General features: G+C 42.0%; 3 protein-coding genes across 4 annotated transcripts in view; 2 read left to right on the forward strand and 1 right to left on the reverse strand.

Annotated features, from left to right (window-relative positions):
- The window catches only part of LOC128769131 (phosphatase and actin regulator 1-like), a 43,464-nt gene extending 17,467 nt beyond the window's left edge, over positions 1–25,997 (reverse strand). Inside the window, exons 1-3 of one of the 2 annotated variants that reach the window (XM_053882473.1) lie at positions 25,858–25,997; positions 23,036–23,223; positions 6,636–6,800 (exon numbers count right to left, since the gene is read on the reverse strand). In XM_053882473.1, coding sequence (XP_053738448.1) covers positions 6,636–6,800; positions 23,036–23,147 — 277 coding nt within the window. In that variant the 5' untranslated portion in view covers positions 23,148–23,223; positions 25,858–25,997. Of the gene's footprint in view, positions 1–6,635; positions 6,801–9,805; positions 10,309–23,035; positions 23,224–25,857 lie in introns of those variants that run through there. The other variant, XM_053882472.1, reaches the window with a different exon arrangement.
- Positions 12,864–15,836, forward strand: LOC128769133 (zinc finger protein 99-like). The gene is made up of 3 exons (XM_053882474.1): positions 12,864–12,971; positions 13,732–13,835; positions 13,905–15,836. The coding sequence occupies exon 3, from the start codon at positions 13,937–13,939 to the stop codon at positions 15,569–15,571; it is 1,635 nt and encodes a 544-aa protein (XP_053738449.1). The 5' UTR covers positions 12,864–12,971; positions 13,732–13,835; positions 13,905–13,936; the 3' UTR covers positions 15,572–15,836.
- Positions 23,918–27,033, forward strand: sirt5 (sirtuin 5). Its single transcript, XM_053882475.1, has 9 exons — positions 23,918–24,018; positions 24,821–24,922; positions 25,034–25,167; positions 25,268–25,493; positions 25,604–25,691; positions 25,757–25,810; positions 25,925–26,048; positions 26,117–26,232; positions 26,560–27,033. The coding sequence occupies exons 2-9, from the start codon at positions 24,829–24,831 to the stop codon at positions 26,612–26,614; spliced, it is 891 nt and encodes a 296-aa protein (XP_053738450.1). The 5' UTR covers positions 23,918–24,018; positions 24,821–24,828; the 3' UTR covers positions 26,615–27,033.
- Positions 27,034–27,565: the final 532 nt, after the last annotated feature.

A 27,565-nucleotide genomic window follows, 5' to 3' on the forward strand; every position in this document is an offset into this window, starting at 1 on the left:
CCAATTCTTGGCAAGATGTTTTCTCAGTTTATGGCTATGTCATATCAGTCGAGCTTTAAATTCATGGAGGCTGAGTTTAGCATTTCAGTTTTTAGGGTCAACATAGTTCACTCATCCTCCTTCACCACCGACAGCAGACATACATCCCTCTTTTCTCGACTCTATCTGCATCTATTTTTCAAAGTTTCTCGAGAAGTGACCACATAATCGCTCCATTTTCAAGCTTCTCAGAGCCACAAAATGCAACCAAGAAGTGATACTAAGCAACAGATAGTCCTCCAGGTTTTCCATAAATGGAAACACATTTAAAAAGTAACTTCTATTCATTTTTATTTTTGAAATATGGCACTCTTCGTATTCCATACAATACATCATACTTTATCGTGAGAATATTACAATAAAAAATAGTTATAGTAATATACAAGTAAAACAATAAAATGATGGAAACAGGAAAGAATATAAATTATTTAATAAAGGCCAGAAATACTATATGAACTTTAATTCAGAAAATAAATCCCATTAATTGAATGATTATATATACAATAATGATAAGTCCATATGGCTTGAAAAGTTGAAAAAAAGTCTTTATCTGATCTTGAGAGTTTGTAATGGAAACAAAGAAGATCTGGGAGTTTTACATAGACTCACACAGTGTTGAGGAATTTATTTCACGTATTCATTCATTTTCTTTTACTTTATTTTTACTAAGGCGTGAAAGGACTATGTTGACCCAAGTAGGTACCAGTACGTAACATAAGCCGTTTTAAAGACACATTTTCACACCACAGAAGTGTCTTAAAATATCGCGGCGCTCTTATTTTAGACACGCCGCGATCCATCCGTCGAGACGTCGAGTCCACTGCGCCGCTCCATCAAGATGAGAAGATTAGCCGGTCATCAGGGAGGGCTCAGTACACGGCATATTAAATCAAGATGGCAGATCTCGATACCGGCTCTATATTGATCACAGCGCGCTACACTTTATTTTAGCAAATATATTCCACTGCGAAGTGACCCAGATAGTCGGAACACATCCTGAGGCTCACCAGCTCAAAGTGGAAGCTTTTACTGAGGCGATTCTCTACGCTGGAGCTTCACTGAAAACATTTAAACTTTCATGGAGTCTTTTATCTGGTCTGGAGCATTAAAGCAAACACATCAAGAGTTTGACAAAATAAGATTTGGAAGCTTAGTGAGGACACTGTCAGCCGGCTTCTTTGTTCGCCTCTAAAACAAGGAAGACCTTCGTTTTGGTCAGTGTTACAGTAATAGGTGGGATTTCCCAACAGTTTGTTATCAGCCACACTTTGGGGACTGACACTCCATTTTAACTCCAGCTCGAAAACATTTGCTTGATAGCGGTGCCTGTTTTGGAAGGTGATACACCATAACAAATAAAGACACTGCGTTGCTTTGGTCCTTGGAACCAGAAAATTCCAAGCTCCACCCCCAAGATGACGTCACCTAACACTGGACTTAAGTGTGAGTGAATTCTCACTATCACCACCAGAGTAAACTGAGAATAACACCTGTAATGCTTCTATTTTTTCTTTCCCTAAATCAGTCCAATACATAGTATTGTTTGAGCCATATACTGTATATAGATATGTTTCTATAGTGTAATTTTATAACCACGTGAGGTGTGTGCCAACCTCAACGCGGACCGAGGTGCTGAACTCAACATTATTGGCAGCACTGACTTCCCACTTCTGAGGTAACGGAAACCAAACATGAAAGATAAATGGTATTGACAATCTGACCAACAAAGAGCTAGTGCTGGTGCTCAGTTAACTGGTTAAACACAGCTTTCGTCACAGACCAGTCTCCCTCTGGCTCAGCTCTATTACAGGAGACCAAAACTTGATCATCCACGTCGCCTGCCTCACAGAACAACAAAAAGGCAATTGTCGCCCTTGTTCCGAATCTACAGTAACTTTAGCCAACGTGATATAAATAACACTGCAGCGTGACCAGAAGAATGAGATTAAAACAGGAAATAAAAGCACGACAAAGCAAGTCGTGTTCTCCTTATCTCCGGATCTTCATCTGCAGAGTGGGTTTTTCCTCCTGATAGCCTCGGAGCTGGATGTGTGGACACAGCGAGCATGATAAAAGGGCATGATAAGATATCCAGCTGTCAAACACTCCCGCTCGCCTTCCTGAGGTGAAGAGTATATTCTCCCTGGAGTCGGCTCCGCATCACCATAATAACGTTTCTGATTATCCTCAACAACAACACGGCCAGCAGCGCGACACGGATCCAGGAAACATACCATGGTTGGGATGAAGAAATCTGCTCCCAAATCAGGGCGAGAAGCTGATAAGAACCGCGGCAAAGGAAATAATAACACATTTATAAACACAAATACGTTTGATGGAATTACACGACGGAAGTGTGACAATGTCATTCAGCAACAGTACAATGGGCTCCCCGACGTCGCTCATGTCAAACATAAGTGCCGTGACCGCGCTCTAATCCAAATTGATTCTCCCAGAAACGCAGCAAGAGCCGAAATAGTACTCGCCTCATTAGGTTCTGAGGAGAACAATATTCTAACTGGGTTTTATGACGCTGGCTACATAAAGTGTGTACGGACGCTTCATTGGGTTACAGGAGGGAGACAGTTATTTTTAACAAAAAGAACTTTGAAGGGCGAAGTGTAAATGGCAGTAAAAGTTTGAGTGACAATTTGTACTGGATTTTATGTAAAATAATAAGACTTTATTTTCTCAGCAGTGTATAACCTTGAAACAAAGTAAAAGAAATGACAAACAATGGAAATACTGCAACTCCATTGAGAGTAAGAGGGAGGGAGAGTTATTTGGAGGCAACTAGGGAGAAGCAAACGATGCCTGCTGTCAATTCATCCATCATAATGGTGGCTAAATGCATACTATATAGTTAATTGATAAATGAATACAAATCATAAATTGCATCTTTTTTTTTATTTTAAGATGTGTTAGGGAGCCTTTTCAATAAAGAAGTGTCCACCCAAGTACAGCTATCACAAAGTTTCTTGTCCAATATGACTCATATTATTATGATTTTAATACGTTTGTTTGTACAAAACCCCAAAACAATAACAATAACGTATCTGTTGCCAGTAAATATTTGCAGATTCTGAAGTAGTGTTATTAAAGACAGATGTCTAGATTACCAGAAAAACCATCTAAGTTTACAATTTCTTAAAATGAATCTACTTCAGCCTTTTTGCTTGTGTTTACAATGATATCAAGTCACTGCTTTCACTGTCATTTTAATCCAAAATGACAGTCAAAATTAATCATATTTATATTTCATATTCTGTAGTTTCACAATTATATGAAAAAATCAGGACAGAAAGCATAACACTGAGCAAGTGGTCACGAAGTTTTGGCTGTTTGCTGTGAAGCTGATCAAAGTTTTCCATCTGTATTTCGACCCTTTGAACGCTACATTTACAAATAGCACTAATCGCAGTAAGCCAGTTTGCTTTTGAGGTCACGTGCTGTTGTCCTTGTTGTTCGCCACTACAGCTGCCGAGGTTTGGACACACAGAAGACCGAAAATGTGGATATTGAACTGAGCTTTTCTGTGTGTTTGAAGTTGACTGTGCATTTACTTTGGCATTAATATTTCATGTGACGCAGGACTTGGCTCGCTAGCGTTCCCTCACCAACAGGAAGTCATGCTGAAGGCGAGTGTCGTCTAAAGCTTCTCTCTGCCTGACGACAAAAGCAGCTTGAGAGATTGAACCGGATCCAAACATTTCAATCAAAGACTTTTCCTGTGAGGGTTGTTGATAGTTCAACCGCTGCGGAGAGCGAAACAAAAGAGTGCAGCGGGCAAAGCAATATTTGGAGACAAAAGCTGGATAAAAATAGAAAGGCAATAGTGATTGCATAAGTGCAAGAGACATTGAATGGAAGGCTCTAATTCACACCTCGGGTTCCTTCCATGAAGGTGTTCGAGTGGATGTACATGTTTGCACGCGTTATATAACAACAGAAAAGTGGCACAACACTCAGTCTAAAACCTCCATAGTGTGAAACTAAGATTCAAGATCGACTCTAAAACTCTCTTAAACACATCGGCTGAGTCTTTTCCTGACAACTCTGAGCTGCAGGCTACTCCTCTAACCTCACAGATCACACCCTTGTTCCACCCTCCCTGCACTCTCCTCTTCACCACCCTTCAGCTCTAACCATGACTCTGGACTACAAATCACTGTATCAACAGATAGTGTGAGCTTGTTATTACATGCCATGGAAACACAAGAAATTCAGCAAACACTGAGGTTGTTTACTAGAAAATATGTTTGTACAGCCAAAGAAAATCAAAATCCAAAGAGGGAATGAATGAATGAGAGATTAAATTTCATTGTGTTGTCTCTATATTTGTCCATTTGTATAAGTTTGTGTTTGGAGAAAAAATATTAAATAAGCGAATACAAAACACCAACAATATATCATGAGTTATTAAAATAAATGTAATATATACGTGAAAACATGAGATTATTTATCCTCAAAGCTTGACATTTCTGTAGGGAAATGTATTTAAAAATATTTTAAATGAATAAAGAAAATCTATTGTAGAAAACCTCATTAACCATTACCAACTGAAGACCAAAAAAAAATATGGATATTTGCTATACATTGATTTTACATTAATTTTTACAACAGAAATACTGGAAAGGCTCTGGAATAAATGAAACTTGTGATTTGAAAAAAAGTCAATTTAAACTGCACGTCCGGCAGAGGATCTTTCTTGAAATTAAACTCCGGCTTCTTTTTTTTTTTTTTTTTTCTTTGACACCTCACCGTGTTTTCAAACCTCATCCTCGGCCTTCCCCTGACTGACAGGTCTGTACATTCCCAGCGATCTCAGCCAAAAATCAATCTCAGACCTGTCCACCCTCCTCTGTCCTTCTTTGGTTCTCATTCCAAATTCTGTCAATCTTTATACACTCTTATATAACTCACAGTCTATTCCACATCTACATTTCGGTCCAACCACACGGCAACATCGGTATTACTACAAAGTAAAAACTGCAGTATCTTTAATACGTTTGGCCATAAATAGACATCCCCCCTCCCAACCTATACAGATTCTTTTGACTATTGGAGAACACAATAAAGGATGTATTTTCAAAAATACACTTATCAAGTGCTTTGAAAAGTTAACCAGATTATTTTTTAGGCTGAAAATGTAAGAGTTTTTCTCATAAGATTTGGCAAAATGCATTTTGAATAAGACTTTTTGATCTCTTTTGCCGTTTTAGCACAACTATCATTGTTAAAATTTACTGTCAGTTAAATTCACTGTCAGAAAAATTCCTTGTAAAATTGTTTATATTTGGCGAGTAACACACTTTCTGATTCTGAATTTAAAAATTAAGTAATCAAAAAAAAAAAAAGTAAAATAAGTAAATTGAAATTAAAGTGAGCTAGCATTAGTGTTAGGCTTCTATCACTCCTTATTTAAAGCCATGATTCGATTTAAAGCAGAAAACTGATTTAATTTCACTTGATAATATCCATGGTTTAATAATAATAACCATGGAAACATAGATGAGGTTAAGCACGATACCGTTAGTTATTAGATACAAAGTACCAAGTCAAGTCGAGTCAAATATGGGTCATACTTTAAAAATGGCTATGTCTTTGTTCAACTGGACTCTGTGTCTTCAACAGAACCAGACCAATCTGCATCCATTTTTTGGGTCATAGTAAAAAATAGCAGCCAGTGAGTGGACGGAAGAGCCAGGTGGCATTCCACAAAGAGGAGTAGGAGTCACTTTTTCAGCACAAAGTGATTGTGTCGAGGCACATCACGGTCCAGCTATCAAGCTAAAAGTCCATATTTAGTAGGAGGACCACATGTTTGGACCCAGAAGCTCTGAGAGGTTCAACTCCGACTGATGGTTCGCCATGGTTACAAATCGAATAATTCTGTTTCAAATGAGAACGTCCTGTTCTGATTCGGGTCAGGCTCCTGCGAGCGAGTTCTCTTCCCTGACGACAGCGGGAAGATGCTGGCTGCAAAACAGCCCGCCCCTAATATTCACAAAGTGTCAGCTAAGGAAGTAAAAATACATCCACGTGACGATCAAAGAGCATCTCAAACTCCGACGCTGCACTTCTGCTGGATCACTTTCCCGCATTTTAATTACCCTGGTGGCTGTTATGTATTTTTTACAAGACAATGCTACAGAAGCAGAACTCAAGATTCACTGGCTCAAGATCTTACAGGATTATCATGTTGTGATTCAAAAAATAAATACATTTCCTGGAATTCTAGCGGCACCTGAAAGCATCACCTCGACAAGCCTTGATCAGGAAGCATGTTTGAAAGAACAGATGGTACGAAAAATGAGTAGAAACTGATGATAAATTGATGAACCCTTCACTGGCAGAGGGCAGGAAACGAGTCAAACATGAAAGAACCTTTCACCAAAATATCGCACTGAGCAGAATTAAAACAGCAGCTCTCTGGCTGAGTGAGCATTCCATCCACTTCCAAAGGCCTCGTGGAGGTCCTGACACCCCTCACCCCTGCTGTTGTTTGCGCCAAAACGCCAAAGCTGTTCTTGGCTGAACCTGCGCTATCAATCTAATCCGACAGAGGCTGCAGTCGCCTGGAGTTTGTCACGTACCAGCTGACGTCTGCTTGAACTTCTCGCTCTTCTTCTTCCTCCACTTCCAGGGTTTGAGGAGGCGTCCCAGATTGGCAAACTTGCTCTGACAGCGGATGGGTGGGGTGTGAGCTCCAGAAACTAGGGACTCGGAACGCATGACGGCCAACCTCTCGACCTCTTCAGCTGTGTGGAAAAGACAGAGACATGGTGAAGACACGGCGATCATCTGGCTGGAAACAGCTCCTGCTTTCATTCCCCACCTGCTAACTGAATGATGAGTTGGGAATAAACAAAGCTGAATTCCTGATTACCCTCGAACGCAAAGTGTTTTGCAACATTCAGCCAAAAACAAGCAGCTCATTAGGCAGAAATATCTCATGCAACCCCACAGAAACAGCATCTTTAATTCGCCACGGCTGCACAGAAGTAGGCTAAACAATAGTTTGCAGCGGCATTCCAAGTCTTCCGAGAATTCCACTTTGGCATGTGAAACGTTCCCATTGTGAGGGGAAAAAAAAAGCTGCAGCGGTGAGGGAAATTCAAATTTCAGAGCTGTAAGAGGATGATCTGAAAGAAGCATTCAAACTGGATTATCTGATTCCCAGCTACGACGGTGAGAGACTCACTGTGGACGGGAAGGAGTTTGACGCAGCCATTAAACCGTCAGGTGCTGAGCAGAAGCTCTCACGTGGCAGTCACTCAGGCATGAAATTTAGAATCCATTGTCGGTAGTAGTCAACAGAATTGAGTGAATATTTCTTGTACAATGCAGCCATCATAACTTCATCCTAAAAACACAACCTTATCTGACATTATATTAAACAAAGACCATCAAAATAAAAGCTACAGAACATTTCGGAGGTCTTTTTTTAAACACCTGTCTCTCACTTTATTTCTATTTTTTGGTGAATATTCTTATACAGTGGCCTCTTCATTACATCTATGGCAAACATCAAAAAATAATTCAAAGAATGTTTTTCCACAAATTCACATTTATTTTCATGGGCTTTTCCATCCATTTCCTGCTCATATCACATTAGGTCGAGGGGGCAGCAGCCAAAGAAAAGAGACCCTGACTTGCCTCTCCCCAAAAACCTGCTTTTCTCCTGATTCAGATGAGGGCACTTCACCCAGGTTCTACGTTAAAAAGCAATGCAATAAAACCATGTACGTTCCTCAAATGTAGCTGGAATAAAAACATTTCATTCCATGTTGTTCATCAGCTATTAAGCCCTCAGTTTACTGAAAACAAGATCAATACTTCTTCTCCGACCATCACATCCATTCTATTTTTAAGTGACCACCTGCACCTCCTCGCTCACCCTGTCCACAAACATCATCTTCGACACTTCCTCTGCTGCTCTTGGCACTTTGCTTCTCACCATTTTACCCTCAATATCTCTTCTCGCCACAACACAACACATTTACAAGACAGTTTTCCTCATGGACGAACTCTGACCTTCAAGAAGCACAACTGTGGGTGAAATAACAGACTCTTTGTACAAAGGCTGAGCACCTTGAATTAAGTAAGCATTAAAATGTAAAATGCATTTTTAATATTCTCCAAAAATAAACTAAATTTTAGTGTTGCATTAACATTTTCTACAAATTACATATCTTAACTTTTTGTACATTTATTTTGTGTATAATTTATCATATGCAGATTTTTTTTTTTTGTTTGTTTATTAAATGACAATTAATGTCAAAGCATAAGACCAACAAATTTTGAGTGCGAAACCTGGACAAACCCATCCAAGCACATCTTTAAGAAACGCTCTGCGGGTGGTTCTGACATAATGGCATCACAGTCATAATGTTTGCCAACACCGCAGCCATCCGCCACCTCCGGGCTCCGAGGTGTCACGGTGAATAATGTGACGGTCATGCAATGGAAACTAGTCCCACGGTTCATTACCTCGAAGGTTTGAGGGCCAAAAGCCAACAATATTCACCATCCAGCTGCCACACTAGCTAATTGACTCGATGGACGCAAATCACTCCCATTCAAGTGCAAGTAAAGAGATTTGGTGGAACAAGCGGGAGAACACAAGGACCTGGACAAGTTTGCTGAACCATAGTCGACTCATTTTAAATACAGACAAAGCAGAGGACGAGAGAAGGGAGTCAGTTACTGGTCACAATGACAGTCAGCACTCCAACTATCCACTCACTCAGAGGTTTAAAGATCACATCATCACTCCATTATAGCTGCTCCAGCATCATAACAAACATGGCGGCCACATTTATTCTAATCTTTCTTATTGATTTTCATTCTTAGTCATAGGAATATCATTGTTTAAAATGTTGAATGTTTGTACAACGAATTGCTGAGTAAAAACCTCAAAATTATGATGAAAAGATATTATTTTTACAGTCATAAAGCTACAAAAGCACACAGTAGTTGAAGAAAATACAAATTTTCTTCCAATGCAAAAAATTGACAAAGATATTTAATGGCATGCAATATGATATGTATTAGTGGCTTTCCATTGTTTATTTTTATATTCATGATACATTTTTTTCCATCCATCTGACGAATTTCAAAAAAATGTTTTAGCTTGTATTGTATTTTTTTTATCTTTTAACTTTCGTCTGCTATTTTCAGAAATAATGTTTAAAACCACAATAAATGATAAAGAAAGATAACTAAAATATTGAAGAATACATCAAAGGAGAACCTATTTCGATATATAGTTTAACTAAATAAAAAATGTTACATTTAAACCAGAGAGGAAACGAAGCTTTTCAGAAGAAGAGATTACTATTAAAGAGAGGGAGGTTTGGGTGTGACAAAAATGAGAAGAAATCTTGAGAGAAAGATGAGTGAAAACGTGATATTTACAAACAACTTGGAAAAAAAAACCAAAGAGAGAGACAGAAAAATCATTATCATCTTATCAATATCCAGAATCACTGACTGATCGTTTGACCTACATCACTGGCATCAAAACATTTGTTTTGTACCAAGATGGCTGAGTGGTGATGTCATGACAAAGAACTGTGGAGACAGAAGTCTACCCGAAGCAGTGGCCGCGTTTAAAATCAACAAGTCCCCAATTTGGGAAGTTCCAGTGGAGGAGACAAAGAGGAGGGAAGAGCTAACAGACACACAGCCGCGCACATCCTAATGGCAGCGCCGCAGGTCCACCGTGGACGGATCCACGCAGGGATTGGAGCGTGCTACTCACCGTCTTGCGTGTCGTTTCCACGGCTGCAGTTGCTGCAAATGTGCTTGATCTCCTTCCCAATGTGACAGTGGATGGAGAAGGGCATGTTGTTGTTGTAGCTGGGCGGCTTGCTCTGCTGCGGCTTCTTGTTGCTCATGGACATGATTTTGCTCAGGCTGAACGTCTTCTTCTTGGGCTTCTCCACGGCCACGGGCGTGTTTTCCCGACAGCCCGAGGCCAGCCAAGTGCCGCGCATGATGGAGGGGGCCGGGTCCACCACCGGGTAGTTGACCGTCTTGAACATGAGGACGGTGGGAGACGAGGATCTTCTCGGAATCAGAGCAGCGATCGAGTGAAAGCAGCTCCCATGGAAGTGAGCGCTCCACGCATGTGCGGCTTTGTGGAGGAATGCGCGAATAAATCCAGAGAAAAGGAGTAAAGTCCAGAAGAGCTAATAAGACAAGAGACGGGGACGAGTGACAGAGAGGCGCTCATGTCGCTCCAGAGCTGCAGACTGCAGTCTGTACAGTCTAATCCGCGATTAGAGGAGCTGAGCAGCTGCGCTCTGATTGGCCCAAAGCTCCGCTTCTCTAATTGGCCAATGAGGCAGCAGGAAGCACGGACACAAACACTCGGGTTCGGAACTCACCGAAACCACCACAGCAGAACCCAAACGCGTTTATATAACCACCGGGGAATAGATCAGACACACACATCCAAGAATAAACGAAAAAAAATGAAACAAAAAAAAATGCTTGTTACTGCACAGCCAAAGCAACAAAACCGGAAATACACGCCAGAATACGCACTAAAATATACACAAAAGCGATTAACATTCAAATCGCATCACAGAAACATCACTTAACATCCATGTATTCATTTGTCTCATAGGCACTCGTGCAGATTACACCCCCCCCACACACACATAAACATTCAACCTATACACACCCACACTAAAATACACATGCAGTCTTCAAAGACCGACAAATGATCCTGACTGACAACTAAATGATTTCAGATTTCAAACACAAATGTGTTTTGAGAAGCCCCCATCAAAAACTCTTCAATGAGCTAGTCAGATTTTTTAAAATCTGAGTTTTATGACTCTAAAATAATGAAACGATGCCACAGACACACTGTAAGGCCTCCCCAATTTGCACCGTTTTAAGCAGGCGGGCCATGAAAGATGCCGGCACCAATTACAACATCTATCTAATTTGGGAATAATATCAGACAAGAGCAGGGAGAATTCAAGTCAAAGAACCCAAGGGGCGGTGGGAGCTTCATTAGTGCGCTCACATATTTCAAAATAAAGCAGCTCGGCCCAAAGACGGAGACGGCGATTAAGCATTCTCTCTTAGCGTTTCCAATCCGGAGCAGTCATTGGCTGTGGTGCGTTCGGGGGGGGGTAATTGATAAGAGTAACAAACAGTTGATGAGAAGTGAGGGGGTCCCGGGACGAGCCGAGGGTCTTTGATGTTCCGGCGGCTTATATCACTGACTTCAAAGTCTCCGAAATGAAGGACGGAGCTGTTTGATTTACTCTCACCGCAGGGCAGCGCAGTGCTTTGCCACCGTCTTTGGGGAGTATGGTTCTCTTTTTGTGTCCAGGAGAGTGAAGGAGTGAGAGTTTTGTCTTGAGATTTTAACCCGTCTACTTCTTTTTCCCCCACAACTTTTGTTCAGCTGGTGCAACCCCGAGAGACTCAGGGTGGAACACCAACGTTATTCCATATAATCTGGGACAGCGGGTGAATCATTGAAATGTGTTTAAGTCTAAGTGATATATCCTCTCAAGAGCTTGAAGAATCCTAACCTGAACACATTGGCAGTAAAAGCTGCAGTCTGCCAAATCCTCTCTGACTCACAGCTGATGGAAATGTTTTCTCACCTCACTGTCTCCGAGAAGCCTCAATAAATATCAGGTCTCATCCAGCACTATAGCAGTGTTGCATCTCTGGCCGAGAAAAATCTAACCTTTTTCAAAAGCGCATGAACCTTTGTGCTGCAGATTTTTCAGGCTACAACTTCCGGCCGAGCAGCCTGCCACTACAGATCTGCTGTTTGCTCTCCTTGGATCTCTCTGTGCCCGTCCATCTGTCACTCTCCCTCTGCATTATTAGCAGCGACACTTGGCCATAGTAACGCACACGTGCACTATTGTTTCCAAGGAACAGGGATGAAGAAGATCTCTTAATTAAGATGATAGACGCAGGCTAAACCTAAATTCCATTAGTGAAAGCATCTGTAGCTATGCAGTGTATATATGTAGGTCACATGGTTTTATGGTGCAAGTCAGTCATCTATGTCACATTCCAAATATCCATGTGACAGTTGGATCACACATCCCTATGTTTCTATAAATAGTTTCGAGTTTCCTTTAATGTGGAATAAAACATTTTCTAAAAATCCAATTTACATATGTACAGATTTTGTGTTTGTCAACACAGTCATAGCCATGTAATGTAAATCGCCTTCAAAAATATGATGAAATGTAAAGATATAAATAAGTGGAGTTCAATATGTAATTATTAAACATAGAATGAAAGAAGACACAACAGTTAAAATAAAGGCATACATGAATAGTCAATAGCCAAATTTCTAAATGTATATTATTATAGGTTAAACATAAAAATACAAAATGAAATGCATCTGAAGTAAAAAGTTAAACCCACTCCACAATGCATTAACTAACATGTAAAACAAGGGCCGTGAGTTTCCTGAAGGATCATTTGAATAGAAACAGACACACAATAAACGCCTTGTCGCAGTTGTCACGATTCATGGGTGAAGTTTTTAACGTTTTCCTGAAAGCACTGCGTTTGAGCTCTCGCCGCGGCGCCAATACTACAATGCTGCCATCTAGCGATCAAAATACAATACTGCAGCACGTTTGATACTAACCCTGATTTGCTTTCCGTTTAAGTGTAGGATATGCCACAATTATTTATACCAAATTATTATTGTTTATACTGAATTATTAAAAAATGAGATAATTTTATACTAGTGAAAAAGATATGCGTTTTGACAGAGCGCATCGCACGCGGACAGTTGTGTGCGTGATGACGTAAGCGGTGTCCTTCCGCAGTCTGACGTTTTCTGATGTCTGCGATGTTGCTGTGAAATCTCCACAGCTACTTTTACTTTAATAAAACATCCGATATGAGCGAGGTGCTTGCCGACAGTGGTGAGTTTTGAACTCTAAGTGCAACAACTATATGCATTAGACATGACAGTATTTAAAACGGCTAGAGCGCCTCGGAATGACAGAATGATGGCACTGTGCGGTGCGGTCTTCTGCTGTAAAATGGAGCTTAGCAGTTGTAGCATCGCCTCTTTCTCCCGGACCAAGCGCTCGACATCTGCGGGGTGAGACTGAGGGAGAAAGCAGGGATGTGCTTCACTGTTCTGCGACGGTGCTCACTTGCTAACTCAAGGTGGAGCAGCTCCAGTAGCTTCTGTATAACGGTGCGTTCACGACTGAGATTGACAGGCAAGTGAGCTGAGCCAAAAGGCAAAGCTGTCGTGCCTTTGACTGTGACTGAAAAACAAAGTGGGGAAGATGACATTCCCACAAGATGGGTTGAGATGATTTCACCGTCTGGGATTGACTCACGTTAGAAAACATCTCAGTTTTTGGATTGTTTATGTCATTTATTCAGCTTCTGCTTACCAAAACGATGTTGTTGAAAACCATACTCAAAAGTTTTCTCTGAAATCAATCTGAGACAATGTGATATTTAGCGGTTGAAGTTGTTTGCCAGTGAAATCCGGGTGAAAAATATGAGCGACCGTGTTTCATTTATTATTGTTGCGATGTTGTTTCAACCCAGGCGCTTGCTGGGAACATTGCCTCAATTATCTTATTGCTGTGATGGAATGACTCACTCAACATGAAAATGCATGGCTTTTTATGTGTATTTTTAAAACCTGGTCTGACACAACAGGTGGTGCTGCATCGGTGAGTGCCCGTCTCGCTCTGGAGTCACTTATCTGACGGAGACACACGACTTCACACAGCATATTCAGCAAGGATTTGACCTTTTCAAAGGTGACTGTTTAACTTTATTGACAACAATGAAAGTGACTTTTTAATAGCTGATCTCTCCGCTTTTTAAAGATGCACCAACCTTTTTTGCGCCGCCTGGAAGTATGAATGGAGAATGGGACGACTCACTGGCTCGTGAGTCAATAAAGAATGAGGAGGAGGAAGTCCATGTAACGAAAAGAAGAACGGAGCCGCGCTTTACCGCGACTGAAGATGAAGGACCCTCCATTGAGGTGGTTGTTGACGATGAGAATCAGTTAGGCAGCAGGACGTTGACTAAAATCCACAAGTGTCCGACATGTGGGAAGTTTTTTAATTCTGTCGCCACACTGAGGCGGCACAGAAAAAGTTGTGACCCTGTTGAGAGACCGGATGAGAGGAACAAAGCTAGTGCTCTGTCAAAGACAAGGAAGGAAGAGGGGGATAGCACGCCACCTGCTGGTGACAGTTCTGCCCCACAGTTGATCTGCCCAGATTGTGGTAAAGCCTTCACCTACGGGAGGAACTTTCAGAAACACCAGAACATCTGTGAGGCCATCAGTGCCCAGAAGCAGTCGTCCTCTCAAGGAGCCAAACATGGTCGTGTGGATGGAGCCAAAGACTCATATGAAAGTGGGTGGTCTGAGGAGTCGCTCGACGAACTTCCCAACTCAGAAAACCACTTTCGTCCTGTCGGGCAAAAAGTGTCGAGCAAACATCAGCGGAATAACTTAAAGTCTTCAACCAAAAAGGAGGAACGGGGTCCGAAAACTCCCGTCACATGTGAGGAATGTGGTCACAGTTTTGTTTATCCCAAAAGCTTTGAGAAGCATCAGAGCAAATGTTCCAAAAGGACCTGTCGCAGGAAACGGACAATGAAGACGGAGCATGTTGCTATTCACGGCTGCGAATCGCTCAAACCGGAAGGCAACACTTTTACATGCAGCTTGTGTCAAAACAGCTTCTCAGATATCATCCACATGAGACAACATTACTCCAAGTCCCATAACATCCGAGGCTCGTACCCGTGCAGCTCGTGCAAGGCCTCGTTTTTAAGACTGTTTGAGTTGGTGAGGCATCAACAGAACAAAACTCTGTACCAGTGCGCGACGTGTAATAAGTGTTACGCGTCGGCGGCGCTGGTAGACAATCACGAAAAGGTCCACCTGATGACTGCCATGCCGCACATCTGTGAGACGTGTGGACGTAGTTTTCGCTGCCAGTCTCACCTGAAGATGCACCAGTGCGAGCCAGAGTCGAAGCCCTGCGTGTGCTCCTACTGCGGCAAAGAGTTCAACAAGATGCGCTGCCTGAAAGCTCATATGGTGAGACACACCGGCGGCTTCCCCTGCCCCATCTGCAGGAAAAAGTTCAACCAAAAGACCTACTTGAAGTGGCACCTGTACAGGCACGAGGGGAAGGAGCCGTACTTGTGCGAGACGTGCGGGAAGGGTTGGCCGACCGAGGCTCAGCTGAAGCTCCACATGGTGCAGCACTCGGAGGAGCGGCCTTTCAAGTGCGAGGACTGCGGCGCGTGCTTCAAGAGGAGGTCGCACTTGGTGGCGCACCAACAAGCCAGTCACAGTCAGGTGCGGCCCTTTCAGTGTCAGGTGTGCGGCAAAGCTTTTCGACTCAACAACCAGCTCAACAGACACATGATGGTTCACACCGGCCTGCGGCCTTTTGCTTGTCAGAGGTGCGGGAAGGCATTCACGAAAAGGTGCCGTCTGAAGAAGCACAGAGAGAGGCCCTGTCTGTGAATGCACTAAAGTGTCTGAATTCACAGTGATATCGCGCTTCGTGACTGATATTCCTCATGTGATTCATGTAGCATTAGAGTAAAGCAATATACTACTTGAAACAGTTGATATTGTCTTTGAAAATACAAAACAAAATGTATTATTGTGCTTCTCCACTGCTGTTAATGATCTTGTAATAAACTATCATCCATTTTTACTGAATATATCCGAGTGAAACGTGATATTTTGATACCAAATTTCGAGTCCCATTTTTGTCAACCGCGAGAGGGCGCCAAAGCTGCAGACTTTTCAGGCATCACCGAGTTCAAGAGTTTAAAGAAGGAAATGTATTATTCCCGAGTAGATGACGTCGGCGGAGCCAGTAAAACTGAGAACTCCTTGATTCAGATGCAGTTATATAACGCTTGTACTGTGGACGTCAGCACGAGTTATACTCAATATTTGTAGTACTTTAGCTTACAATTAAATCTAGAAATTTGCGTTTCTTCCACTTCAGTTCCAGTGCTCTAATATTCCAGTAATTCTAGCGCTCATAATACTAATGTATATACAGTCACAGCAGTGACACTGTTCATAAATCAGTTGAAATAACTAATACAAAAAAATCTATATGTAACCGCTACTGCAATTACGATGACTAATATTACTTTTTATGACCAATGAAAAGTACTTATACCATTAAGTAGTACTTCTAGTATTGTTACCCACAATGACTACCAACTAATAATTTACCTCTCTTATTGTTTCTCTATACTATAACTACAGGACTACAATCAATGACTGTGCTGCGAGTATGGCATTAGTAGTCAAGTGCAGTTTAGGGTAGTAGTCAACTACTAAACTGTTTGTCAACAAATATTGTTCTGATCCACTACTTCAAGAAATACTAATGCAAACACTTCTAGTACAATTACAGCACATTTTGAATGTGATACATACCACTTTTGTAATAATTGTAAATTGTAAATAATTGTTCTATTAGCATCACAAACCTTTGTTTTTGTTACGCTGCCCGTTTTAATGATTTATTATATTGCCACTATTGTTTGGTACTGCATTATTTATCAAACTTTAACATTCATGTGGTTTGCTAGTAATACTAATATCTATTTATAACACTTAATATTTTACTGGAATTATGTTCAATTACTACACTGTGAATGGATTTTTGAAACCACTGCCTCTCGGAATGCTAATGCTAATAGTGCTGCTTATTATTCCACCTATTGTTGCTTTGACTCTCGTATGATTCTACTGCTTCTACTGCTGTTGCATTTCAAGTCAGTCCAACTGACTGTTCCAGCTAAATGATTCACAGCGCCCTGACTGTCAAACATCCACCTCCTGACCTGAACATGACTTAAGTCTTAATAAAAACCCTGCTGCTGATACTATAACACTGAAAAGCAAACTAAAGAAATAGATATGTTCCTCCACTGTATATTCAAAGGAATTCTCCTCCGACCTTGGTGGAGAACTGCACTGCTGAGTGCTGCAATGCAGCTTTGATGGAGTGGACGGTTTGCAGCAGAGTGGAAGAGACTTTGTCAAGTTTCTTATTCAGCACAATGGTCCAGAAGAGCCCCGGCATTATGGCGAGTAAAGGCGCCAGCATCAAGTCCCAGTCAATGGACTTGGTCATGTCTTTGGCTCTAACAACATCCTCATTTAAGTCCTGCTCAGATTCAGATTTGAACGGAAAGAACCCGCTATTCTTTCTGAACTGCTGTTTGAATTGCACATCACAGCCAGGAGCTTCCCCCCATCTAGCGAATGTGGCAGTGAAAAGGAATGTGATGAAAGACGAGGAGGTGGAAGGAGACACCTGCCTGCTTTTATATATTTCGGGTTGGCGGATGGGAACACTTATGCAGCAGCGGCGGCGGCAGCGTCTTGTCTTTGCTTCCTATTTTTGCCTGTGCCTCATGTTTTATTCAGAGCAGGGAGGAGACCAGCTTGTGTGTGACCAGGGAGGGAAGATGGATGTCTATTTTGTGAGATGCAGATCTGTTAGTAAATCATAACACGGTCTCAACTGTGTGTGTGTGGGCACAGGGAGTTGAATAGGTAGGACATATCTCTGCAAATCTGAGGTACAAATAAGCAAATGGCGTATGTTGTAGTTACATGATGGATAAGCTGCAGTGGTTTATACACACACACGCATATGCATGGTCGGTATGGGTGTAAAATGGCTCTGCGGTAGAAGTCGGTCCTGTCCCACGGTGCAGCTGGAGGGTATTGATTGTTCTCTTTCAGACAGCGGTGCTTACTGTACCCACTGATTGTAACACAGAGTGGGTTATTCACTCACACACACGCACACATGCACACAGGCAGCAGTGGGTGGTGAATGAGTGCAGCTCAGCTTCTCAGCCTAAAACACAGAGCCCGACCGGAGCAGCGAATTTTCGGTTAGTGAGCGCGCATTTGCATGACCTCGCCAGCGCATCTGAAACTGCACTTCATTGCTTCTCTTCCAGTTCTCCCAGTAGCTGCCCCGCTTGAAGACTTTCACCCATCATGAGTGTGGCCTCGATTTACAGCCGCGAGAGCAAAACATTTTTTGAGCTTGTCTTGACTAAGACTCTTGCTTTTGCACAGTTCTATCAGTCCCTGCAGGAAATTGTGATGTTGCGATCGCAACTATGAAAGCAATTTATCGAGTTTTGTGAGGCGCTGCAGTTTTGCCAAGGGTCGCAATTTGGACGTGAATGATTCTGAATCCACTTATAAATGTCAACTTTCCCATGACTTAAATGTATAATGCCCTAGAAAGCGGAACTCACTAGTGCAGCGCGGCGTCACCTGAACACTATACAGGGAGGATGTAAACAAACAGCGATCTCTTTTGACGCTATTTCAGACACCCAAGTTCCAGATCCTGTGTAACATATCGCCAGTCACTGAACAATATGTACTAAATTCATCATCATTTTTGATTTAGCACTTACAATTATTTATTTTGAGTGCGGGTGTGTGTTCTTTGCACTTGAAATACTCATTGCTTTTGCAAATAAAGCATATTTTGTGCAAACCTTTGCAGCCTGGAGCTTTTTAAGGCACTAGTTTTTACAGGCCAACTCACAAAGGTTCTTATTTCTCATCATGTAGTTCCACAACTATAAATGATCACAACTTTCACATAAAAAAAAAAAAAATCTGCCGCAAAGCCAGCATTGGCTTCAAATCTTGGGGTTTTATGTCATATTTTATATGAAAGCTGAGTCACCATAGTCCCAAACATAAGTACCAGTCAATTTTTGCTGTCATTTTAAATTCAGATTGAATATTCATAATGCTCTCAGTGCATCATGTTCTGCTCCTGAAGTTATAAATGGATGTCGACACTCATTTCTGCCATTTAATTATTTAATTCATTTGACTCATACAAATGAATCAAAGTAATATAGCAATGAATAACATTTCCTAACTGTAAAGCCAACCACCTGGCCCCAAACACGAATTTCACCCACCATCTATCAATCTAATGTTGTATTTAATGAGTGTCTAAAGGTTTTAATGGTTGCATTACTTGATGATAACCACAAAAAAATGTGTGTTATTTGCCGCACAATAGTGGACCTTGCAACTATACAGTTTTGTGATTTCAATTAAAATTAAAATAAAAAGGAAATGAAAAGGATCAAAGAATGTGATGCAGAATTGTTGACTATAAGCTGAATAAGTTAAAATTGTTTTGATTTTCTCATTTTAATTTTCTTTCAATAAACACATTATAGGAAACAATCTAAGATAAATCCATAATCACTCACACCGTATCCATAAATGAGGTGGAAGTTGTGGGTCAGTACTCTATGTATTTGGATTCTCAGGAGAACAATTGGCTCGCGGTGCGCTTGCACGCAGCAGCAGATGCGGCAGTAGGTTTGTGAATGATGGGTATTTAAAGACGAGCTGACAGGTTCTTACAGGGAGACGGATCCCATGTCAGCAGGAAGCGCGCATCACGCACTAACAAGCGACTAATAGTCATGCAAGACACAGGTTTACAAACATCCGTCTGTATTTCAGACTGTTTCTGACACTGACAGCAGCAGATGCGTTTGTAGGCGAGTGGGAAGCAGCCTGTGCGAGCGAAGACAAGTCCAGCACCTTTTTTTGCGCTCACTCACACACAACTGAAATTCAAATGGCCATGCTAACATTAGCAATTCAATGATAAAAACTCATCTAATCTTAGAAATATTGGTAATTTTTTAAATTATTTTTACAGGAAAATAAATGTATATAATGTGGTACATGAATGAACAAATACATGCATAAAATCTGAGGATTAAAAACCATATTGCACGCCTTTTTATTGAATATTTTCCAACAATTAAACAGAATCAAATGTATTCCTTTGCTGTAGACTTGTTCTATTTTTCTCAATATAATTTGAGGGAGTTATTTTTGACTGGAATCACTGGATAAAGAAATAGTAAATATAAACTTTAACTACAATCATAAATGGAAATTTGTGATGAAATTATTGGAATAAATAAAAACAAGAATGAGCTGTGAAAAATGCAACACAGACGTAAATATTCACACTCAGTCCGTGATTGGGTTAGTGATAGAGTTACACCGCTATCTCCCTCGTATATGAGTGTAAAGTAGGTCAATTATCCATCTTTACGACAGAGTTATGAAACGTGGATAATAGCTGGCAGCTCCAGAAATGCTACCATGAAGCGAGCCATTTAGCAAGATGGGATAATGTGTGATGTTAAACAGAGCCTTGTGCAGGAGCCAATGAGTCATATCAGTTGAATAAAAGCCCAGAGGTTCCTATTTGATCAAATAGTTAATATCTGCACTGCTCTCAAGTGTGTGTCCGGGATGTTTGCATCTCCATCTTTGTGAGGACCTCTCATTGCCATAATACTTCACCTTAAACCTAACCATCCAAAACATATGGCTTAGCTTAGCCAGGACTCTGAACCAAACATGAACCAGAATGAGAATAACCTAGTTGTTTTGAAGTTTTCATCCTCATATTGAGGTTTGGATTTGTGGCGTCCAACCGAATCACAACAACTTAAGAGCTTCTCTAACACTAAATTCCTCCTTTGTGAGATCAATAGAGTCTCTCTTATCTAAGATAAATGGTTGCCACAAAGGCATAAGTGAGGATAAGCCACACACAGACACACACACACCCACCCACACACACGCACATATGCTTAATAACTGTAGTAAATGTGCAAAAACAATGTGCAAATCTTATGCATTTATCCATTGTCTTCAGTAAGCAGAGCCAATCCCAAACACAGGAAGCAGAAACCAACTTCCATTCAGGCGCCGTAATGAATCCATAATTACCCATTAGCGCATGTTACAGAAGGTAGTCATTAAAAGGCAGCACTTCCTCATCATCCTCAGAAACCTGGCTGTTTGTTTTCATTTTGCTACTCGGGCACACAACCAGGCGACTTTTGGTTTCCTTGGCGATAGGCAAGCTAAATACTGCTCCAGTACTTCAGTAGGAAGTGAGTCAACAGTGTTGTTGTACAAATCGCCCCCGTACCATCTTCAGGCACTTGTTGTGAAGTGGGTTCTTGAACAGGAGCGCTGCTGACGGGAGGAAGGTTTTCACTTTCAATTCTTAACCAAGTTTCACTCACTTCACCAGCATCATCAGTGTCACTCTGACTGCTAACATCTGTGGTCATGACAGACCACAGGGCACCGCAGCACTGGACCTCCTGCCGTGGCTGCCATACAAATCCAACTTAATAACTAAGTTAAATGGGTCAGACTAATTTTGGTAGCGACACAGTTCGCTGCGCTGCTGCCTTCAACTCTACTAAACTCCAACTAGTTTAAATTTGAATGGTGATTTTGAGACGAATGGGCCCATGACAGCCACATCATTTCTTTCCACAAATTTACAAAGTGCCCAAATGCATCAGGGCGGTGAGAAATGATGGCGGCGACAGGTATATTGCCTGTAAATAAAAGGACACTTTGGGCCATAAAACATGACAGTTTTACTTGAGCAGATTCCCATGATTTCTGTGATTTCTGTGTATTCCAATAAGTAACTTGAAAAACCTTTGGAACAAATTAGTTTAGAGGTTGCCAAGTAGTTTGATCGAACTTCAACAAGGCCTTTTGCTTATTGTACACAGGGAGGGCCATAATAAGGAAACAAAAGTGGAAAAATACACAGGAATAAAATGAAGATATATTTATTGAAAACAGGAACAGTATTCCCATTTTTCTGCCATTGCCAAGGAGGCCATGTTTTCAGTGCTGCTGGTTTGTTTGTCTGTCCATAAGTTAAAACGTTATGGGCGGATTTGGATGGAATTTTTAGGGAATATGTGAAATGGGACAAGGAATAAATGATCCAGAGCAGCGTTTACTGTAGATCCAGAAGGATTCTTTATTGGAGGAGGTTTGTCCTCTCTGAGTCTACTTAAATTTATGTTTATTTTTCCTCATTCATTTTCACAGTAATTCCAAATTTTGCCGCAGCTCAGATTAAAAACACCTGCTACAGGTTCTGGCTTATTTGAAGAAGTGGCAGAGGTGAATGACCCTCCAGGATGCTCATAAGCGTACATGCTAAACTAATCTAACACCACCACATTACAAGAATGATGAAGGGAAAAAGGAGAAAAAAAAAGTTGAGCAGTCGATGGAAAATGTGCCTCATCGCATGACATAGTCCACACAAGTGGGATCTTGTCAGAGGCTGTGGCCCCCGTTACATCTGACTGAGGGCAACAAACGGCCCCCAGGCTGGACCTTCAACATCACTGCATTGTCTTCACTTAATCATCAAGAAATTCATGACAGAAATAAGCGTGTGAGTGAGCAATAAGACAGCTAAATTTAGACCCTATCGATTGGTGATGTCACATCCTTCTCCCCTCAAAGATCAAGTGCCAAGTTGAGGTTGGCTTTTTTTTGTCATCACAACAATGCAGTCCTTCTGAAACACTCACTGTTGACTCAGTCAGCACAAAATGCCAAGTCACCATGGTAACAGAGGATGCAACGCTCTCCACAGCGGAGGATATTTGACAGTCGCGGTAAACGAGAGTAAATATAGAAGGGGAATAAAGTGATTATCTTGTCACATTGTGGCCATTAGCGGTCCGGCCGAAGCTCGCGCGGGGCTACTACAGGTCACGTTGGAACCGCTGCGCGTTATGTAACATGGCGGCAAATAAATCAAGTCCCAAAATGTGGAGGGTGGAAGCTGCGAACACGCTGTTTGATTAGTAAACACGCGCTCACTGCGCCAGACGTAAGCGGCAGCAGCGGCAGCGGCAGCACCGCTCCACAAAGTTGCGTAACATTTCAGTCACATTTGCTGGAATAGACGCGCAGCTCATCGATTCTGTTGCAACCCCTCGTCATGGCAGAGACACTGTTCATGTCCGCGAGACAAAAACACACACACGCCCTGCTGCGGGGACAGGTTTTTTTTGGGGAGACGGAGCCTACCTGTCCGCAGGTTGAAGGAGAGCCGGGCTTCCACCAAATACGGGGTGTCGCTTTTGGAGCGCAGTCGGCGGATGAGTCGGCGGTCTGTGCTGCTGTCTGTGGTGGTCGCCATCAATTAGAAACTGGGAACACTGGCGAGTGCTGGCCGTCTCACGCGAGGAGAAGCTCAGCCACACACTCGGAGACCGCTGCGAAGAGGAGAGGAGGAGAGAGAGAGAGAGAGAGAGGAGAGGGAGAGTGTGTTAGAGAGAAAGAGGGGGAGGAGGGAGCGAGTTTCACATGAATGAAAAATCATTAAACTGACTTTCCCACCTCCAACTGCATCCGTAATGATGACATTAGATAACGGAGTCGGTTACGCAAATATTCATTCAGTCGTTATTAGGCACGTGGGGGGGAGAGGCGGGGGACACCCTGGACAGGACTCCGGTCCATCACATGGCGACTCAAGGGCCCAAATGAAAACATATCAAACAGAAACTCAGCACGCAAAGTATTGATCCAAACTGAGAGTTGCACCAATCTGGAATCAAACCCAGCACTAATAAAGGCTTCAACATATTGTCATGAGCCCCATTGAATACATCGCCTCTATTATCTGCACCCCGTTATGCCACTGTGGAAATTGGTGTTAATAATGAATTAATTATTAATAATAATTAAGCCTCAGCGCTCTCTCTTTGGGATGATGACAACATTCTTTTATTATTTATTTAATTAATTATTTAGTTCTGCAAGATTATATGAACAAAAGTCGTACCTACAACTAGCCGCCAGTAGAGGTCTCACATGAACCACTCATTCCGCGTTGGAGCACAATCTACGACAGCCTGACACATTTACGACTCCAAACTGTTTCTGCTGGAACTCGGTTCACGACATTCATGACACATTTACGACCTCTCACCCAGTCTGCAGCGGTCTACATAAACAACACAACTCCGCTACTGACCAGCAAGTGTCGAGTTGCGCGGCTGATCGAGGTGAGCAGTATGTCACGGTTCAAATCGCTCCGCTCGAAGCGATATTTGTCGAAATGCATGCGGAAAATAGAACTTTTGACACGCCCTAAGCCACTTCCGGGTTTAGCAAAGTTAGATTAAAGTTAAAACCAAGGTCAAATCAGTTGCGCTGTTAAAGTTTGTTTACGATTTCAACCAAAAGTCTACGGAAACGTAGTTATGCCAGAATAAGTGCATTTTTGGTCATTTAAAAGCGATTAAAGTCCTCTAAAACTCAAACATTAACGAGTTAGCAGCAATCTAAAGCTTTCAAATCCACTGTTGAACCTTGCTCAACCTGTTTCTACACATTTGTTTGTTCAGGCTTTCGACATGACGCTCCCAAACTCGGTTATTGTTATCGACAATACATTTGCTCCTTTTATACTTAACATTACAAAGTTAGTTTGCGCATTCCTGCAGAGCTGATCTGAAGCTTGTTTGGCTCCATCACATGCCGCTCATCATCTGGCTTTATGCAGAAAAAATAAATGTCATATAATAAAATAAAAAAGAAAATATAATAAATAAAATATATTAACATATATTATTAAGATATATTAAAATATGTTAGATGTGATTCGACAACAGACTGGAAAACACACTGATGGCACTAAGAGTTTTTGCATGCAATATGACACACAATAACAAAGCTGGATTATTGAGCAAAAAAATGCTAGAATTAAAACAACTATAATTTGACGAATTTGACAATTTGAATAATATTGCTGTAAATGCCAGTGCCTTGAAGAATTAAGTAAATTGTTTTCTCATCTGTCTCCAGCAGTGAGGATGCTTCTCCGCCGGCAAGTCTTCCAAGTCGGCCTTCGCCTATGTTCCAGTCATGTGACTCAAGGGCCACTGGTGGACACGCGGCCGAGCTCTGGTAATGTGAACTACGAATACCCCAAATCATTGTGGCTGTTTACAATGACATTTACCGTTTATTCCAAATTTCAATAATCAATTTCTTTCTTCTGTTCTGTTTCTTCTCTAGACATGTCCGAGTTCCGTAAAATCTTCTCCAAAGCCAAACACATTGCAATCATCACAGGTGCTGGTTTGAGTGCTGAGAGCGGAGTTCCGACTTTCAGGGGTGAAAATGAAAAATGGAGGAAATGGCAATCTCAGGTAAAAATAATCCGACTGTGTAACGACTTATCCTGCGGCATATCTCAATTCTAGTGCTGAAACGTGTTCCACTGAATCATTTTCTTCTGTCTGAATTAAGGACCTAGCCACCCCCGAGGCCTTCTCCCGCACGCCGTCGCGAGTGTGGGAGTTCTATCACTACAGAAGAGAGGCTGCCCTGCACAAAAAGCCCAGCGCTGTTCATCTGGCCATCGCGGAATGTGAAGCACGTTTGAGGAAACAGGGACGCTCTGTGGTGGTGATCACCCAGTGCATCGATGATCTGCTGCACCAGGCAGGATGCAAGCACGTGCTCAGGATTCATGGTGAGAGGAAGGAAAGAGTGAAAGAAGCAGAAACCTTGACTACAGAGCAGAGCACCCTTTTCCTCTCTGTGAGAATTCAATGCAGAACTTAAATGTCTGTGTGTCCGCAGGCAGCCTGGCGGAGACGCGATGTGTTAGTTGTGGTCATGTGACGGTGAACAAGAAAAGCCCCATATGTTCCGCCCTGAAAGGCAAAGGGTAACGTTGCCTGGTGATTCTGCCTCAGTGGACAGTCATGAAAATGTTGTTCCCATTCTGTGCAGATCACCCGGTCCAGATGTTGATGATGCCCAGATTCCGGTGGATAAACTGCCCAGGTGCGCCCAATACATTCTAAAATAAAACGTAAATAGGTGAAACATACCTGAATGCTTTTGTTAGCTTGGTTTCCCCAACAGTTGACTTGAGGTATGTTCCTCCGTGGTCTCTAGATGCAAGGAGAGTGACTGTCACGGTCTGTTGAGGCCCAACGTCGTGTTTTTCGGCGAAACTTTGGACTCTCACATTCTGACCAAAGTGGAGAAAGAGTTAGAAACCTGCGACCTGTGTCTTGTGGTAACTGGCTGACTATTTATTTTCCCATCATGTTGGATAAAGATAACTGATATACGTGTTGCAAACAGGTGGGAACGTCTTCCATTGTTTACCCGGCAGCCATGTTCGGACCGCGAGTGGCTTCCAGAGGCGTCCCAGTGGCCGAATTCAACACGCAAGTAACCCCGAAAACAGAGTACTTCAAGTGAGTCAGGGACTGAAACCAAGTGAAGATCAATCTGCTTTTGTAAAATAGTTTATAATGAGCTACCTTGCCCACAAGCTGCGCATCCATCGATTCACATTTAATCCTTATGCATCGGCTTGTGTTGGAGATTAGACGTCTCATTTTTAAACAATGAAAGAGCTGTTAAGATAACTTACAAATATGCTCTCTAATGCCACTTGCTGGTGTCTGTAAATGTTAAATAATATATATCTTAATCAGCAAAAAAATACTCTCCAAGGATAAAACTATTTTCTGAGTTATGGAGACAGAAAATAATGTGGTATCCTGTCTTTATCTTTTCAGCTTTCATTTCCAGGGTCCATGTGGAACAACACTTCCTCCAGCCATTGCCCCATGAGTCGCTGAGGAATCCGATCTTTTTGAAATTCCTGAATTTTTCTGTGGATGTGGGGTTACATTTAATTCCAAATAACTGCCTTACAGAGTTTCGACTTCAGCTTTAGCAACCATACTTGAATAAACTTGCATAACTGGAACGAACGAACGGTTTACAAGATAAAGGAAAAGGGAATGCACCATGAATGTCGACCTTGATCTTTAGCTGACACATCAAATATGCTGTACATTGAAATTCTGGGGTGTGGCGGAACACACGATGGAGACTGTCCAGTGCCTTTTAACTCAACCAATCTCTCGCTTTAACGTCTCATGTTACAAAGATTTATACAGTTGTTTCTGTCTCCGGCTGTTGTTGCGATTCACATGTTACAGATTTATGAACAGATATGTCTTCTATTATTAAAGCACTACACCAGCTCTTGCTTCTGATGTCCTTCCTATGTCCAGTAGATGTCACCATGTAGCTTCAGAAGCTTCACAAAAGAGCATCTGAGCAGACCGGTGTGCTCTTAGATATTACTGTTTAGTATGCATGAGTAAGTGTGAGCGCTGGCTGTGGACCCCCGAGGCTGGAGGAGCAGTTACAGCTGAGCTGAAGAAACCAGCATCAATCACGCTGCCGAAAATGGAGACGGTTTGAAGTGGAGAGCGGTCGGGATCAGCAAGTGGCCTCCCTTCATCCCAGCAGGTCACAGGTGCTGATGATTGACTGTCATGAAACAATGACTATGGAATTAATGGCATTTACAGCTCAATATTTTGCTCAGGAGAGATTCCAGTAAATGTTATTAATGGCAAACATGTCGACTGGAGGTGGAGATTCAATGTCACATGGGCCTGTGTGTCTGACACAGACGCAGGGATAATGCACTGGAGATGGGAAGTCTGCACTCTCACCAGGGGATAGAATGGGCTGGAGTGGTGTGCGTGTGGGCATATTACAATTTTC

This window comes from Synchiropus splendidus, chromosome 13 (genome assembly GCF_027744825.2).
Source record: "Synchiropus splendidus isolate RoL2022-P1 chromosome 13, RoL_Sspl_1.0, whole genome shotgun sequence".
Taxonomy (NCBI): Eukaryota; Metazoa; Chordata; class Actinopteri; order Syngnathiformes; family Callionymidae; genus Synchiropus; species Synchiropus splendidus.

Coding starts and splice junctions, on each gene's coding strand:
- LOC128769133 (XM_053882474.1), top strand. CDS start 13,937: ATGAATGGAGAATGGGACGACTCACTGGCTCGTGAGTCAATAAAGAAT.
- sirt5 (XM_053882475.1), top strand. CDS start 24,829: ATGCTTCTCCGCCGGCAAGTCTTCCAAGTCGGCCTTCGCCTATGTTCC. Junction 25,168..25,267: donor GGAGGAAATGGCAATCTCAG/GTAAAAATAATC, acceptor GTCTGAATTAAG/GACCTAGCCACCCCCGAGGC. Junction 26,049..26,116: donor CCTGCGACCTGTGTCTTGTG/GTAACTGGCTGA, acceptor TGTTGCAAACAG/GTGGGAACGTCTTCCATTGT.